We start from the raw sequence: 17,895 nt of genomic DNA on the forward strand, positions 1-17,895 counted from the left end.
CTCCATAATACCATAATAATAATAATAATAATAATAATAATAATAATAATAATAATAATAATAATAATAATAATAATAATAATTGTCGCTGCAGATTGACAGTCATTGACACTTCTAACAGTACTTGTAGTTTTTCCAACATTGTTGCTTGTTTGACAAATGTAATGTTGTGTTGCAGTTCCTCAATGCGACCACTGGAGGGCAGTGTACACCCATGATTCTCATACACAGGTCAAACGACTATTCCACCTTTCATCACAGCGCACTCAATACCGCAGCAAACTTCTGAATTATTGTGTCTCCTGGCTACAGTGGGATAACTGAGATCCCTCATGTCTTCTGACCAAGGCCTTCTAGCTGTCCCAAAATCTATAGGTGACTTCCTTTAGCTATAAAGAACACAAAGTCAGTGGATATCTTTAAGAAGCCATTAAAAACTCATTTGTTTTGTAAGCACTTTGTATATGCCTTTTGTTTGTACAACACATTGTAACTGTTTTGGTATACATATTTTTATTTATGTACCATTTCCCCTCATTCAAGGCGTGTCAGAGACACTTGACTGATTGCACTTCATCAGATGCAGGCAGGTAATGTTGCACCACATGTAAATTAGGCACAGCTGTACTGAGAGAGAGAGAGAGAGAGAGAGAGAGAGAGAGAGAGAGAGAGAGAGAGAGAGAGAGAGAGAGAGAGAGAGAGAGAGTGTGAGAGAGGAAGTATGTATTTGGAAGATGTGCCAGTGATAACCCACTGCTCTGTGGTCAACTATCTAACTGATGGGGAAGACTGAGCCGCTGTGTGTGTAAACAGTGATCATCAAGGACCATGGCATACAGTGCCAACATTTGCCAAACGGACTCGGATTCCGAGTCTGACTTTGAGTAAGTAATCTTAAAGACTTAATGTGAGAGTGGCTTTACTTTGTGAAGTTTAGTTGTACCTGACTGTCATTTTCTCTGCATCTTTCTGCTCCGGTGGCCTAATGCTTTTGGTTTTCATTTAGTCTTAAGAAGCACATAATGTAGCCGTTACCTTGAATCAATATTGATGGTGGGCTATGTTTCTTTCATTAAATTGTGTAACTAATAAACTATATTGTAGTTTTACTTTCTTGATGTTTGTGTTCGGAGAGAACATGTCAATGCTTTCATAACCACAGCTTTCAGTGACTTTAGGTGTGAAGAACCTTTGCATGCACATAGTGTTATTTGTGAGGCCTGCTGCTCTTTATCTGGCACGATAAAGTATTTAGTGCCTTTTTAAAAATATGCTGTACGAAAAGTGTTTTACATGATAATTCACCATGGGCAAAAACAATATATTTAAGATGCAACGTGTCTTATACTGTACGCGTGCTGCTGTACTGAGGGTGCTCGGGCCAAAACCTTTAGGACTCCAGGTCTTTATTTCCTCTGATGGTTACTCTCCTTCAGGAACATGGGAGAAAGTGAACTTGCTCAGGAGTCGTTCCAGCTTGTTGGAAAGCCAGCAGCCGGCACCCAGAGGTGTCCTGTATCCCTACAGATGGACGTTATTCGAGAATGCACAGGTGCAAATGGAGAAAATCCGCCATTTACTGCTAGCTGCCACACGAGAGACGAGCCACGTCACAGGGGGCAGGTGCACTCTCTGCAGAGGCATCGCTGGTCAGCTGCTACCTTAAAGGTCCTCTCCTCAATGCCCAGTCACACTGCTGGTGAGATGAAACCTTCCTCTACTGTGTGATTGTTTGTTGACAATGTTCATAAACTCATGTGAACTATTAAACTGACTGCTCCTTGTCTACGCAGGGATGAATAGCGCTGCAGTAATTCCCGAGCGTGCCATAGTCTCACGGCACCAGACCTCCTCCCATGATTCTTCTCACACCTCCAGACTAATCCAGGAAGACTTTGGCCAGACAGATATGGAGGAAAATGGAACCGGAGGTGAACAGAAACAAAACTGAGTCATGCTCGTCTCTGAATGTGCCAATAATTTGGTCATTTCTTTGACATTTAGCTGACGCTTTTGTCCAAAGTGACTTAAAATAAGTGCAAACAATCATGAGGATACAACTCCAGAACAGCAAGAATCTTGCAAGTACAAGATTTCTTCCTTTTGGTTTACAGAAAACAAGAAGGAGCAGTTGGTGTCTGACCTCCGAGGCCTCTCTGTGAGCGAGGCCATGTGCAAGCTGCGAGCCACGCCGCTCAGCCTGACGGATAAGATGAAAGTCAGGTACATATGGCGCTAAAAACATTCAATGGCCTGGAAAAACAAAGCCACTGTGGTAACTCTTTGGTAACCATCTTTTATCAGGCGACTTGCCTTCAGTGATAGAGCTGAGAGTTCACTCCTCAGCAGAAACGTCCCATGCTACAGTCGTCTCAGCATGTACATGTTGAGGGTGAGTGCAAGAAGTGGATTATATAAAACCATTTTTCTTTGTGTGTATCAGTCCTTCACTTGTATGTTGTTTTTTTTCTCCCCTCAGACTTGGCGCCAGTTCCTTTTCAACTGCCTCCTTATCCTCACTTCGCTCCAGTTGTGGCATTCACCCATGAAGAGACTGAGCGGACGCTTTGGAACCGGGGTGCTTTCCTACTTCCTGTTCCTCCGGACCCTCCTGCTCTTTAACCTCCTCCTCTTCACCATCAACGGCCTGTTCCTGGTCTTCCCGCAAGCCGTCAACCCTCCTCCTCATGACTCTCATCTCAACAGTTTCACTGGCCTTGAGCTTCTCACAGGGACGGTAAGCTGCATCACAGCGGCAGGATTATTTCTGCGGCACTCTCTGGAATTAAATCTCTTTTCGTATGTCTCTGGCAGGGATACCTCTCTCAGAGTGTGATGTTTTACGGCTACTACACCAACACCATCCTCAAAACTTGTCGGGCTGCTAACTCCACTGATGAAACATTTGACCTGCCAGTCTGTGATTCCGACAAGCCCCAGATAGTTCCATACAGCATACCTGCAGCCTATTTCTTTACCATCGGCATCGCCTTCTTCATTATGTGCATCATCCTCGTGTACAGGTTGGACAACAAGTTAATCACTTGCGCATTAATCTTACTCTGCGGTGTGGGTGTGTGTTTTATGGCTGTATTGTTCTCCTGCAGCATATCCAAGTCTTTCGGGAGAAGTTTACAAGTCCTCAAGTCCAATGGGAATCTAGCTGGAAACGTTTTCTGCTCCTGGGACTTTAAAGTCAGCAAGATGACGTCTGTCAGATTGCAGTCTGAGACAATCAGCACTCAGCTCAAAGTATGCAACCATTTGAATATTCACTAAGACTCACTGAAGTGTGACACTCATTTTTGAAATATTAATAGAAATATCAATGCAAATCTTTAAAACACGAACAAACTGGCGACATCCATCCAGGAAGCTTTTTAATGATTCATTTTCAACACCCGATATGACTGCAGGCTCCTCAACATGCACAAAGAGGCCTCACGCTGCTCCCCCGGGCGGATGGGTTAAATGCAGAGTCTAAATGTGCTGTGCTGTGTACATGTGCGACGAATAAAAGAGGATTCAAATTGAATTAAACGTTGCGAGCTTGACCCTTTTTCACAAATTGCTGCTTTTCCAACAGGAGCTGCTGTCTGAGATGATGAGTGGAGAAGATGAAAAGAGCTGCATGCAGCGACTCTGCTGCGTCGTGTTGCACATGGTGGCGTGGGCTATATGTCTGGCCAGCATCTTCCTGGGCACCATGGCAGTCCACTACTTGTCAGAGGTTAGAGGAAACAAGTGCTTTGCAGCTGAACAGGATTTCATGCACATTTGAGCAGCTTGGTAACATCCGTGTATCATTTTCTCAAGAATACCATTATAAATAGCTCTGATGAAGAAGCACCTCCCCGCCGCAGTGTATTTACTTCTCCTTTTTCTTTCCTGGTAGAGGTGGCACACATTTTGTCTGCTGGTGTTTGTTTTACAAAGCTGCTAAGCGTGAGAATCACCAAAAACTAGGAAGAGTATGTTTCACATATAAACAAAATATCCAAATAATCAGATTCATAGTCTTTTTACACAGCAGAGGTTTGGAAAAGCAAAAGGGGGGGGGGGGACTAATATAATTTACGAACTTTAACTTTAGTTTGTCTCCATGTTCTTTCCCCCTGGTGATGAGGTGTTGGTCTGCAGCTTTCACAGTGATTGTGTCTCTTCCTTCACAGGAGTCTATTACGCAGCGTCCTGTCAAAGAAACTGAGCTGCTGCTCCTGCCTGCAGTGGTGTCGGGCATTAACCTGTTAGTCCCTGGCCTGTTCAACCTGTGTGCTTGGATAGAGAATCATGACTCCCCCAGCGTTTGCGTCTGTGTCTCCATCTTCAGGTGAGAAGAAGAACCGTGAAAGTGAGACACATAGAACCACGCGAAGCAATGCTTGTTTAAACATAGGGCGAACATAATTTACGATACAACGTCATTATTTACTGATGCGTATAACTTTAATAGAAGTGTTACTAAACTCTGTTTTAGTATATGTAGCCTACTCTATAAATGTTCTCTTCAATTATTGTTGGCATAGAAGGAACCCAGTCATCAATGAAATGAAATCCTCTTAATTTACTCTGCAAAGACTCGTAAAAAGTTATCTCTGCCATTTAATTTACTCAGCCTTTTGAATCTGGAGCTTTCAATGCCTCATAATAAATGTGAATCATCTTTCATGAGTTTCATTCTATGTCTAAGTCTTTCTGTAGCGTGAGAATATTATGTATTGTATTTGCTTTTATATATCGCCCAGATGAATCATGACATAATATAATTGTTCAGTCCAGACACATTTTAAGACTCGCACAAACACACAATGATATGATCTGATATGTAAAAAAAGTTAAATGACTTATTAAATGAAAATCTATTTGTTCTCCCTCATTGAACTGCTGCACACAACCTGTCTCCTGCTTTACTGAGAAGTCTATCTGAATTGTTTGTGCAGCGAAGTTTGCAAAACACGCTTGTTTAATTTGCATATTCATAAAAACGACTCACTATTCCATTACTGTGAACCATCATCCGATACATTTTTGAATAGACTTGTGACGCTGTGTCGCATTCTAGATAATAACCGTTTCCCCCCCTTTTTTAAATGGCTGTTGTCAAATAGAAAATCTCATCATTATTTCCTCAGGAATCTGTTTTTGAAGGTCAGTATTGTTGGAGTGCTGTGTTACCGCTGGCTGGGGAGGATTGCTGTGGATCCAGAAAGTCAAAAATTAAAGGTTACAAGCATCTTCATATTTTAAAGTCTCATAATTATATTTGTGGAGCGACACTGAATTGTATAATGTTCTTCATTCCTAAAAGACACAACAAACCTGTTTTTGGTTTTGACTTAATCATCCCTAATGATGTGATCTTTACATGTTTCTGTTGTCCTCAGTGTTGGGAGAACTTTGTGGGGCAAGAACTGTATCGTTTGCTCCTGATGGACTTTGTCTTCACAGTGCTTTACACTTTCCTGGGAGAGTTCCTGTGGAGGCAAGTTTTACCCACGAATAACAGAACTCGATTCTGTTTGCTGCTTTTAAAAAAAAAACCATTCACTGAACGTTAAACCTCTTCAATAGGCTGTTTTTCAAGCAAGTGCTGAAAAGGAACAGGATGCCAGTGTTTGACATTGCTCGTAATGTGCTGGAACTCATACACGGACAAACCCTCACTTGGTAATGACACAGCATTACACCACATCTTTAAAACCCGTCACATGTTGGTGGATTAAAATTAATGTTCTTCAGTTCTTCCCAGGCTCGGGGTTCTGTTTGCTCCATTGCTTCCTGCAGTCCAGATCATCAAACTGTTTGTGTTATTTTACATGAAGAAGGTCCGTACAGCAGGTGTTGTTTTGATCGTCAAACGGATGCTGATTTGCGTGTCAATCTTCATATTCTTCCTCTGGTTTTGTCCCCCAGGGCAGTCTACTGCTCAACTGTCAAGCCTCGAGGAAACCCTGGCGGGCCAGTCAGATGACGACGCTGTTCGTCTGTCTTTTGTGGTTACCCTCGTTTCTTGGCGCTGCTGTAACTGTCACTTATACAATTTGGACGTGAGTGCCACAAACAACGTCCCCACTTTTATTAACTGTGATGCTTGCAAGCAGTTTTCTCACCGAAAGGCATACGTGAATTCCAAAACCTTTGGCACGCATAGCTTTCATAAGACACGCTTCAAACGTAATTACAGTCTGCGTTTCAAGCATATTTACCATACTGTACTTGTATTGTATGTTAGCTTTAAAGTTAAAGCGTTAAAGTGTCACATTTCAGTTTTAATTTGATGGTGTTTACCGATGAGTGCCGTCAGTTTCTCCCGGTTAGGATTCCTTCATTGTTCATCGTTCAGGTATTTTTTTTTTATCAGGGGCTAAATTATCCACAGAGGGCTCAAAACGGACCCAGCTTCAAGTAAAAGAAATGTGGATTAAAACTGGGTCAAATGTAAATGTATGGCAGACGACCACAACGCTGACGCATGAGAAAAGAGGATACGTAGCCATTTCAGGCGTACAGATTCAAACGGACCATTACCTTGATTTAAAATTGAGAATTTCTCTTGGTTTTTAGCTCGTTTTCAGACATTTTAATGTGGAAATGTTATGTATTACATCTATTTAAATCCAATGTGCTTGAGTTTGGAGGCCAAACAATTAAAAAGGTGTTATTTTCTAAATACTTATCTTTGATCCGTCTGATGTCCACAGGATTAAACCCTCGCCAGAGTGCGGCCCGTTCAGGAATCTCACCACAATGTTTGAGGCGGGGCAGTTGTGGGCCCAGGAGCTGGAGAAAGCTCACTCTCTCCCGTCTTGGCTCAGCTGGGCGTACAACGCTCTGCTGGAGAACCCACTGTTCTTATTCCTCACCACAGGAGTCTTTCTGTAAGTGGTAACATGATGATGTTAACATTTCATATGATCATCTTATTTCAATTACTATCATGTTATTGTGTACTTTGTTTATTGTGGTGGTAATGACGGTAAGAAAGTATCTGCCTTCTAGAAACATTTACTGCAACTGTGTCAGAGTAATATTCATGCTCTCAAATTAACTAATCTCTTATGCTTTCTATTTTTTTCAGAATGGTGATATATTTTCACACTCATGTTGTTGATGGCCAAAGGAAAATCATCAGTTCGGTTAGAAAAGCAAATTGAAAATGTATGCATAATCAAACAAGAGTCTATCGGCTACAACCATGCTAGCTGCTTTGTGAGGCTGTACGTAGGCTTTGAGCCAAATGCTAACGTTACGTCAGCATGCTAACATGCTGGTGTTCAGCAGGTGTAACATATAAAATGTTCACCATCATAGTTTAGCATTTTAGAACGCTAACATTTGCTCATTAAGACAATTTACAACTTATGCTGATGTGAATGTCATTAAACCACATTGGACACATTAAAATAAAGACCTGATGATGGAGAGGGAAAACTTAAGGGATACCAAAAGTAATTACAATTAATCACGAGGGGGACATGAATGGTAATCCATATAGTAGATTGAGACATATCAATGGATGAGAGAAAAATTGGACTTCTTGTCACACTAGCTAGAGGAAACATTTGGGGATCAACAAAGTCAGTAGGAGCACCATGGATATCAGTACCAACATCTAATCCATAGCGATCCATCCAATAGTTGTTGAGACATCATGAAAAAACAAAAATGTCAACATCCTGGTGGCGCTAGATGTAAAGTCAGAGCATCAGTCAGTAGGATTCAGTTTCTGGGCACTTTGAATGTATGTTCCAAACTTCATGGAAATCCATATAGTTGTTTAGACATTTGCTAACATGCCTAAAAATCAATGACACATGTACAGTATGTGGATATTGATCTTAATGTACATTGTTTCTTGTGTACAGGAGGGTAAAGACAAAAAGTTCCTCATCAACAATTTGCAAGCCATTCATGAGCGGAGTGGTCTGGTTTCCCCTCATAGATAAGGTAGGAAGCCTCACTACTGTATTTCCTCTTTGTGGTTGTAACATATCTTCATTGTTTTGCTAAAAATGTTTTACTGACCTCACTTATAACCTTAAATGCACTGTCTTCCAGCTGAACAACATGCACACCATACTGTACCAATGGAAAGATGGTATCTCATCAGTGACCAGCATCTTTGCTTTGATGGATGGTTATCAATATTATCAGGAAGGTCACCTACAAGCTGCGATGAGAACAAAAGTGAAAAGCAAAAGCAAAGACAGTAAAATGTGTTATTTTCAAATATTTGCCACAAAGTTTGAGTTGTGTGTGTGTACTGGATGAACACAAACTAATGCCAGCTGTTGGCACTATAATATATTTATAGATGGAGCTCCTAATGAATGCCAGGATGTACATTTATGTGTAGTATTAGATTCTGTTCAAGGTTATGAATATGTTGTTTGAAAATAAATTTGTTTGAGTACATCTTGATGACTTTTTTGGCAAATTTGACAAAATAGCAACTGTCCCCTTATTTGAAAAGATTGTATTTGAATATCCATAACACTGCAAGTATTCCTCATTGCCGTTCACCTGAACACATACAGTTACAATCACCACTTTCATTTCAGATCAGATTTTCTAAAAAAAACTATTTCAACATGTCGTTATGTAAAATATATGCAGAGAATAAACAGACACATCTGTTCAGTGATATATCAACGTCATGCAACACATGCTTTAGTCACAAACAAATATTTAGCTGGTGTTGTCTAAAGAAAGATAACACTACTTTCTAGACTGAATGCATATTATGTCAACCTCTGTGAATTGCTTTATGTACAGTAGGTTTATTTAATCAAAACCATAAAAAGTCAATATAGTTATTATAATAGTCATAATAATAACAATATAACATAGTTAAAGGGGGGCAAATTAAAGCTTGTGGCAACCAATTTGCTGGTAAAAAATGTTTTTAAACACTGACCTGATTGACGTGCTGATGTGATGTCACACTAGCTCGCTGTGTAGTCTGCAGCTCTATTACCAAGTGGGGAATGAAAAATTCTCTGTTCACATATTTTTGCATTAACATGTTTATAAACCTGGCTGCTGAACAAGTTTAGTAACTCTTCCAGGAAACTGTACAAAAAAACTAAAACGTTACGAGATTTACTCGCTGTGAGAAGGACACTATATAAACCAACTCCAGAGCAGGTGACTCTGTACTTAAGTAAGTAATACCTTTTATATTTCATTATTATTTTCCTAATTTTACATGCATATAACTTTGAAATTGTAAAGTAATCATACTTATTATTTGTTTAAATGCAAATCCTTGATAGAACATGTTGACATTATCTTATTTGTAATAATAATAATTTTGTCACTTAATTATTCAAATTCTCTTAATCTGTTTAATTGGATCCAAGGTGAAGAAGACCCCAAACTCAGAGGGACAGAAGGCAGTGGCCTATGTGAGGTTTTCTGTCCAGGAAGAAGCCGACAGAGCAGAATGGGCTGGACCTCACTACAAGTTAAACGAGTTGTTAGTCCAAATGTGAGTTGTTTCTCTCCTTCTGTTGGAGCAGAGATAGTTGTATACCTGTTCTCATAATGGACATAAAATAAGAAAACTTTTAGAAATAAATGTTGATCAGCGGTATTTGATTTTGAAAGTGCACATTTTCTGTCTGCGTCTTCTGGCCGACTATACAAAAAATCTGTGTTTCAGATGGAGGATTCAGATGAGGAGATCGCCTCAGCCATGGCGTTCAATGGGCTTGGGTTACATACTGGAAGATGCTCAGTGGTTAGATAATGAGCAATAAACAAATATAATGAAACTTTGGTGTGTGTGTGTGTGTGTGTATATAAAATGCACATATAATATCATCATGTTATACAATACCAAAGATGGAAGTTTTTGTATTCTGTACTGTGTCAAAACTATTTAAAGTAAGATGTTTTATGACATGTATAATAATAAAAACTATTAGAATATTTTGAGTGAAAGGCCAAGACGATAAACAATAAAATAAATTTTACAGCCTGTTTTGCACATTTTTACTAAAGGGGTGGCAATAATTCTGGAGGGCAAATATTAAAATGTAGTGTATATTTTTAACTACAACATTTTTTTATTCAGAAATGTAATGATTTGTTATAAAGTATATGCATTTATTATATAAATATATATAATAAATGTATAAATATATATGTAAATGTATATATATATAAATATAATAGGTCATGTATATATATATATATATATATATATATATATATATATATATATATATATATATATATATATATATATATATATATAGTAGCTCCCTCCAGTAATGAACACGAGGCCGAGGTCATGTTTTAAAATACGGGGTTCATTCTCATCCATTAACATCCTATCCAACCCATGAGAACTGGGTTAAAACAGAAAACATAGAAGTGAATATGAGAGCTGCGATCATAAAACAATTCTGCCAAGTCTTACTTTTGTTTACCGTCTACGGTGGGCGGTGTGAATGACGTCAGAGATCAATGACCAATCCCTACGCAGAGCGCCATGTTTCTCTCACAGCGGAGAAAACATGGCGGAGAAAGACGCAGAAATTCGTTTCAAAAAGGTAGAAGAATATCGCTGCTTTGAATACAGTTGTTTATACTGACTCTGTTCCGCCCGTGGTTAAATAAAAACGAATATTGCTTCTTATGTGTCGCTTAATTGCATGTATTTGCTTCTATTAGGGATTCACGCCTACCCTGTTCACAGAGCTCATACTTTGTTCCTTATTTGTCTGTCAGACGATGAAACTTTAGACCTCGCTTACGTATTATTCAGTGAATTAACAATACATGTATGCCGAATAGAAGAGCGGTTCATAATGATTTTAAAAAAGTGCTATTTTGTCACTATTAAAGGGATAACACTAGCTTTATGTACGTTGGCCCTTTGCATTGCCGTTTTTCCAAAGGCAGTTTGGTATGAGTAAGAACGTATCAGCAAGTTACAAGATAAGATTTGTGGTGAGACATTTAGCAAATGTAGATAAGGAGATGGGTATTTTTACAGCTGGTTTGTGTTCATGTGTGTACACTCTTTACTAATTGTTCTAGTGTAGCTATTTAGTGTTGCTTCATTGGTAAACATAGATCATCATCATCCCGAAAGAACATTTTTTTGGACCACTTACTCCTTCCTGAGAGTCTGTAACATATATCTCACAATACAATGTTCTCTATTATCCTCATTTACAGGAAACAATAAGCAAACTCTTGTCAAGTTTCTTTAAGGAGGACAAAACCAGACGTGAGTTGGATACATCTATTGTATTGATATAAGTAACATCTCCAAAACAGTTTTTTTGTGTGACTATAGCTCAACAAATGTCACTCTCTTACAGTAAGTGGTGATGCTGTGCTGCTCATGGCAGAGATGCTAAAAGTATTTGTCCAAGGTAAGGAGTTCTGTTGAATACAGTTGTACACAGATTGCTTAATGATGAAACCCTTAATGTGTTCTCTCATTTCCAGAGGCTGCTGTGAGATCACAGAAACAAGCTGACACTGAGGACTGTGACCAAGTAGACGTTGAGCACTTTGAAAAGATCCTGCCTCAGCTGGTGTGTAGCTCTACACAATTGGGGGTTTAATTTGTCATTCAAGAGTCATAAATTATAATCATAAGTAATCTATTTGTTGCTAAAACCAGCGAGGCATTTCAGAAAATCATATTTTTCTTGTTTGGCTCCTGCATTCTGAATTGTTTCTCAGCCTGGATTTAAATGACCTGTGTAACCAATATACACTTTATACATTATTCCATCTGCTGCCTGTAGTACAGCTAATCTAATCTAATAATAATAAGAACAAGTATAGGGCCTTCCAGTATTGATCGTCAAATGTCTTCTTCTTGTGTTTTAGTTAGTATTATTTATAATGTTAATAAAGTTTAGTTGATTTAGTATTTTAATCACTGTACAAAATCTCCATATTTGAAAGGCTGAAAACAGCATTTTCTGCCATTTTTGCCTGAAACATTACTTTAAGTAACATTAATTACTTTCATCTCTTTTCCAATGCAGCTGCTGGACTTCTAGCACAATGAGGCCACAAGATGGAGCCAGAGTGTTGTCTGCGTGTTCCTGCTTAAATACTACAACTTCAATTCCAACGTGTTTATTTTCTCTGCATAACCTTGAATTTCACGATAACTCAAATTTGAGATTACATTAATATTGTCATTCTGTATGTTTTTGAGTCATGTGATTTTAAGCAGAACGCGGCATAGCTGTGCACACGCCTCCATGCCACCACCAATAAGGCCCACCTGTGCTCCTCTGTGCAACAACAGGTGCTTCCAGCATGCTCTATAGTGCCCTTCATCAAAGCCTCCTGGAGCAGTTGGAAGCAATTAGAGTAATAAGGGGAGCAGCCAGTCCCTTAGATGATGACAAGTGCCAGGAAAAAAGGAGTACCCCCTCCGGCCACTTTGAAGTTCCCTTTTGCTGTCCTGCGATGTTTAGTTAGAGGTGGGGGGAAGGGCAAAGGGGACCTCTGGCACAGGGGGAAAGTTGAATGGGAGTGTGCGCGCACGAATGTGTGCATGTGTTAGCCAAACATGGCCAGAGACCACACGCATAGATATTCTGTTTGAAAGGAAACATAACAAAACACATTGGAACATGGTCCAAGAAGAGCAGGGTGTAATTCTGAAGGTAAATAAACAAAAGAGGCGAGTAGTAGAGGTGCTTTCTCTCCTTTCACCACAGCAGAGGGGGGAGTTGGGCCTACAAGGGAGAGGTTAATGTGGGGTTTTCTAACCCAAGTGCCTCAGATGGTTTTCCACCCATGGTGTATTTGACCAACATGTCTTCTCTATGAGTCAGCATAGCTGTACAACACCTCACTCTATTTATTTGTGTGGCTCTTGAGTGACTCACTACGCTTACAAATGCAGCTCACATACAGCTGGAAGCAACTTCGACTCAAGTCAAGAATCCAGGCTCAGATGGGTGCTCAAGGACACAGCACCTGGCATTTGACCCAGCACCCTTTTAGTCGGGCCCAGACTGGATTTGTGTTTCCCAGGAGAGACTTCCAACAGCAGGCCTTCATGAGAAGTTGTGTTTGGTTGAGGGAAGTTTATTTTCATAATGCCATGAGGACCGTTTGCGCCCAAAAAAAAAGTGAAGTAAATCATTTTGTGTTAATAATAACAGACATTCACAAGAGCACGTCCTGCCCTCTAGTTTTGAGGAATACAATAAACTGCACTTTGACAACTCGATCACTCGGATGACGTTATTTTATAACCAGATATGACGCCAAATAATCTTGCTGAAAAAGTACAATACATCCTTACTTATTACCACAGTAGGAAACACAGTTGTAAAGGATGTGCTTTGGTATATGTCCTTTCTGGAGGTTTATTAGAGATGAAATGAATCTCCAGCTGTCAATAAAAAAAAATGATTCTGTTGGATCTCTCATCTTTTCTTTTCCACAATATGATTTTTTTGGAAGGTCTCATTCCTGTTGAAGTAATAAGTGCACTACTGTACAACTTTTCTCCTTATGCATCTTAGTGGAACAAATTATATCTGAAGGCAGTATTATTAAACATACGAAAGCAGTTAGGACAATAATGGGGAGGGGCGTTGAAGAGAGTAATAAGTTGAAGCTTTTCTTGATCATACATTAAAGGCAGGGAGTGTCGACAGCCAGTCCAGAGACTTCGAAGAAGCTCTGGAGTGAGAAGCGCTTCCCAGGAGAAACAGATTGATCTGTCTCCAGCCTTCTGGCTGCTCTTTGGCCAGCGCTGCATATGGGACCATATCACTTGAAGATATCTGCCTGATTGTAGCCATCAATATCAATACTGATTTTATAGAAGCACCAGTGACTGCCAGGATGATTCTTTATCATAAAATAAAATAATTTGTGGGAACACCTGTCCTCTGTAGGTTTACAATCCATAAAAAAAAAATAAATACATATACAAATGGAGGCTGTGAGTCTGATAAGGCTGTGTGTTAACAGTAATCGTGGTTTAGGGTGATGCTTGTCTAGGGTGGAGTTGTCTGCATCAGTCTTGAGAGTCTGTTATGATTATGTCAGATTTCACTCCTTAATACCCGACTCACTAGTCTGTGGTTGTTGTTTTCTGTTAGAATGACACAGCTTCTGCCATCTTAAAGCTCCATTCTTTTCGGGCCCAAACTAGGGTACCATCTGTGACGAGTAATCATAATACACCCACTTCTCTGATTGTTTTTCTGAGATTGCTGTAACAACACGCAAGCAGGCAACATCTGAAGAGTATGAGTTACATTAAAGTTTATAGGCTTCTATGGCAAATAAAACATTCACTTTACCATGAACGTGTATATAAAAACATTTACTGTACCATATACAACATCTTTATTAGTAATGCTGCTAAGTCTTTATCTGACAGACCTTGTACTTTTTTGAATCTGGTTAAAACATTTGTTTGATAGTATGAAGTATGGGAAAGACAAATGAGAGCTTCTGTCATGCAAGCAACTTTATAATCCTTGCAAAGACAATTGATGAATCCACAAAGAAGCTAGAGGTGTCATCAGCCGTTAGTGTCATTTTTACCCCCACCAGTTCAATTACATATGTTTGTAAGTATTTTTATAATAAATATGTGATGGCATGCATCTACTCTCGCAAGTTTGTGTGCATGTATGTGCTTGCATGCATGTTGTGCTTGATCTGGGGCTGTGATGCATTAGTGCCGAAGAGACAAGAGGCCCTTGTGGCCCCCTCATGGGCATGGTGCTGTCTAACCATGGAGGAATGCTGCAGGGGACACAGAGTGAGTGCATTCCTCTAAGATGCTCCACACGCAACTCACGCACACATGAAAAGTTACAAACATTTACAGCGCTGTCAAAAAAACACAAACAAAACATGGTCGCGGGCGTTTGGTGCGCTTGTGTGTCACAGAAATCTTGCGTGTGTGGAGAGAATGCAAATACAGAGGCAGCATCTCTGTTGACTGTATATACTGCTGTGACATGCGGGTTTCCTCAAGGCCCCGGGCCTCTCTGAGGGGCCTGGGGTCCTAAGGCTAAGCTTTGTTAAGGAGCCACGGGGCCCACACGGGGGATGATTAGAACATACCTGGCAGTTTGAGCCACTTGGGCACTCTGCTGGGATCATTCCTAACTGGTTGTGGCGCTTGGCTGTTAGTCTGAGGCTGGAGATGGTCTGCTGCTGTGCTCTGCGTATCGGCTGGGGCTTTGGTAGCCGCAGGGGGCGGAAAGGATTCTTCCGGAACCAGTGAGGTGGATGATAAGGTCAAAGACCTTGGCATGCAGCTGAAGAGGGAAAAGGGAGCAAGAGAGATGTACAATTAGGCCTGCAGCTGGGTTATTTCTGGAGCCCTGTACTACTACCTTAACTACATTACCCTCCTCTTCCACCCCAAGTCCCCTCTACTCTCTGTCTCTACCCCCTTCCTCTGTGTGGTGGCCTACATGGTCAGGGCATAGGCGATAACAACACAGTAATCCCCTTACATAACACTGCACAAATTCAACGAAACAAAACCATTCAATTATTTTTGGGAGCGTCTAAAAATAAAGAAGCAGCTCGGTCAAGGTGATGTCAAAAGGGGTGTGTGTGTGGGGGGAGGTGGACCTCAAACGAGCCGCCAAGACCCGACTGGACCGGAGGTCAGCGGAGCAATCTATTTTTAGGTCCCATTAAAAGCAGTGGTATAAAATTAGTCCAGAAGCTGTGAACTTGTAGGTCACACACTTGGAATGATGAAAGGGCTGATGTTTGGTGATATTTAAAAAGGAGCAAGTAATGACTGAAATCTCTTTAGCTGGTGGCAGGAGGCACAGTGTGAGATTGGCCTTTGTTAGGCTTGTTAAAGGACTTCGTCAGCAGACATTTGAAGCCCTTGGCAACGGGCTAATATTAGCTGCAATAACACCATACACGTTGTTTGGACAAAAGTGTTGCACAAGGCAAACTGCTGCCTGACTTTGATTTCAAATTTGAGTGATGTTGGAGAACAGGCTTGTTAGAGTTTTTAGCATCTGTCAGCTTTGCATCAGATTGTCTCTCTCAGTGTTTGTAGTTTCAAAAAAGATCTCAAGACTAAAGGAGGCCAGAGTAAACAAGAGTTAAAGGTACTGGGTCAAAACAAATATGTCTTCCAAGTTCCCTCCACAAGTCCAGAGGCTGTCTGTCCTCACAGTGGTCGGGGGCACCGGAACTCTAAATTAGCCCTGGACAGCTTTCATGTAGACAAGGGCTCATGTCAGATTGAAGGAGAGGTCAGGATGTCAGGGTCAGAGGTCAGGATGCAGTGTTGGTCCTTGTCTTTAACAGCTTCCTGTCTGCTGAGTTGTGCAAACCTGAACGGTAATCCCTTGTGATACAGGTTCAAAGCATAGGGATTGCCTCACTCTCTGGTACAGGTATGGGACTTATCACTCCACTCGGACTTGGCTGTTCCAACACTTTGATCCAGCTTGAAATATCTCACCAACTAAGGAATGGATTTGCATGGAATTTCGTACGGGCATTTATGGTCCCCAGAGGATGAGTCCTTCCGACTTTGGTGATCCCCTCACTTTTCCTTTAGAACCGTCATGAGGTTGGCATTTGTGGTTTTGAATGAGAAGTCTGGTAAAGGAGTTTATGTCAGGAAGAATTCTGAAACTTTCAGTGGCCCTTTTACTTTTCATTACCAGGTAAACAATGTGGTTTATAACTAAATACTTGTTAAACTAATGACAATCCAATTAGCCTCAGCTGTAGTATGTGTTTATTGCTAATTAGCAAAGGTCAGCATGCTAACGTCCTAATCTAAGATAGTGAACATCATAAACATTATACCTGCTAAACATGAGCATGTTAAAAATGTGTCATGCCAGCTTAGGTATTAAGCTAAAAGCACCGCTGTGTTAATGTTCAACCTCTCGCTCGCGTGGCTGTAGACCATTACGCCAAGCCTGATCGAGTGGCTTTAATAATATATTACAGGCGGATAGTAAACATGACTGATCGGTTGTTGTAGTATTTCTGGTCCTCTAGCCTAAAAAATCAGCTTGAAATATGCAAGAACTGTAGCAGCAAAGTTCACTAACACAATTTATTTGACAGCGATTTACTTCAAACAAATCCTGAACCACAACCTTTGAGATTTCGAGGTCTGCCCTTTGTAATTTATTTAATCTTTGACATGAATGTTTCATTTCAAATGATATAACAAGTTGCACCGATGCTCCTGCTCAGCCTCAGACTTTGAAGGTGCACCTGTTTGTGTACATGTGTAGTTCTGTAGTGCTGGAGGGAAGGTGAAACTTCAGGGTCAATAGGAGACACAGCAGGGTGCTCCGCTGCAAGGTGTCTCTTATTCTGGAAGAGCCAATTCAGGTTCTTTTGTTTCTCTGGCATGAAAACAGGGCGACCAGGAGAGGTGATTTACCAGCATGCCTTGACATCAAACTGGAAATAAACCAGAGCTGCTGGAAACCAATGGGACGGAGTAAATGCACAGTTTCACATCAAGTGGAGCTTGGATGATGTATGGTTACTGCTGTAGGCGACAGTTGGCTTTGTGAAAATGTTTAATAATCAACTACAGAAGAACAGGGTGCCGGCACAAGATGATCTCTGACTTTAGAAGACATGTACAATGCACAAACGCTCTCCCTTAAATGTTCTAATACTTGTTTCCAGACATAAAATGTAATCCCCTCTCCAAAAACAGCAAAGGAGTAGATCCACTCACAATGAGCTGTAATTTAAAAAACGCCTCTCCTGGAAAAACAACAATAAATTTGAAGGGGCTTCAAAGGGGCCGCTGGTGCTCTTACTTTTCTGTACATAAAACAAAGCGCCGGTATGTTCCTAAACCACACAATCGCTCACCCTGCGATGAAACACACTGAGAGAGAGATGTAGCAGGCAAAG

The 17,895-nt window shown here is 40.5% G+C and overlaps 2 protein-coding genes across 2 annotated transcripts; both read left to right on the forward strand.

The window, feature by feature from the left end:
• The first annotated feature begins 651 nt into the window (after window positions 1–651).
• On the forward strand, window positions 652–8,415 carry LOC115011614 (transmembrane channel-like protein 6). The gene is given in 20 exon segments (XM_029436753.1): window positions 652–884; window positions 1,437–1,699; window positions 1,794–1,931; window positions 2,115–2,223; window positions 2,305–2,392; window positions 2,480–2,737; window positions 2,815–3,023; window positions 3,108–3,252; window positions 3,587–3,730; window positions 4,173–4,330; window positions 5,133–5,223; window positions 5,385–5,482; window positions 5,572–5,667; window positions 5,750–5,825; window positions 5,914–6,047; window positions 6,702–6,878; window positions 7,079–7,133; window positions 7,135–7,158; window positions 7,866–7,947; window positions 8,059–8,415. Coding segments are annotated over 19 exon segments (2,400 nt in total). The 5' UTR covers window positions 652–828; the 3' UTR covers window position 7,947; window positions 8,059–8,415.
• Window positions 8,416–10,443: 2,028 nt separating this feature from the next.
• On the forward strand, window positions 10,444–13,222 carry cenpx (centromere protein X). The gene is made up of 5 exons (XM_029437920.1): window positions 10,444–10,559; window positions 11,191–11,242; window positions 11,337–11,390; window positions 11,467–11,555; window positions 12,018–13,222. Exons 1-5 carry the CDS (start codon window positions 10,458–10,460, stop codon window positions 12,030–12,032), a joined length of 312 nt encoding a protein of 103 aa, XP_029293780.1. The 5' UTR covers window positions 10,444–10,457; the 3' UTR covers window positions 12,033–13,222.
• Window positions 13,223–17,895: the final 4,673 nt, after the last annotated feature.

Source organism: Cottoperca gobio, chromosome 8 (assembly GCF_900634415.1).
Source record: "Cottoperca gobio chromosome 8, fCotGob3.1, whole genome shotgun sequence".
Classification (NCBI taxonomy): Eukaryota; Metazoa; Chordata; class Actinopteri; order Perciformes; family Bovichtidae; genus Cottoperca; species Cottoperca gobio.

Excerpts from the sequence above, each read along its gene's own strand:
- cenpx (XM_029437920.1), top strand. The coding sequence starts at position 10,458 with ATGACGTCAGAGATCAATGACCAATCCCTACGCAGAGCGCCATGTTTC. Across the intron at positions 11,243-11,336 it reads TAAGGAGGACAAAACCAGAC|TAAGTGGTGATGCTGTGCTG; the intron begins GTGAGTTGGATA and ends ACTCTCTTACAG. Across the intron at positions 11,391-11,466 it reads GCTAAAAGTATTTGTCCAAG|AGGCTGCTGTGAGATCACAG; the intron begins GTAAGGAGTTCT and ends TCTCATTTCCAG.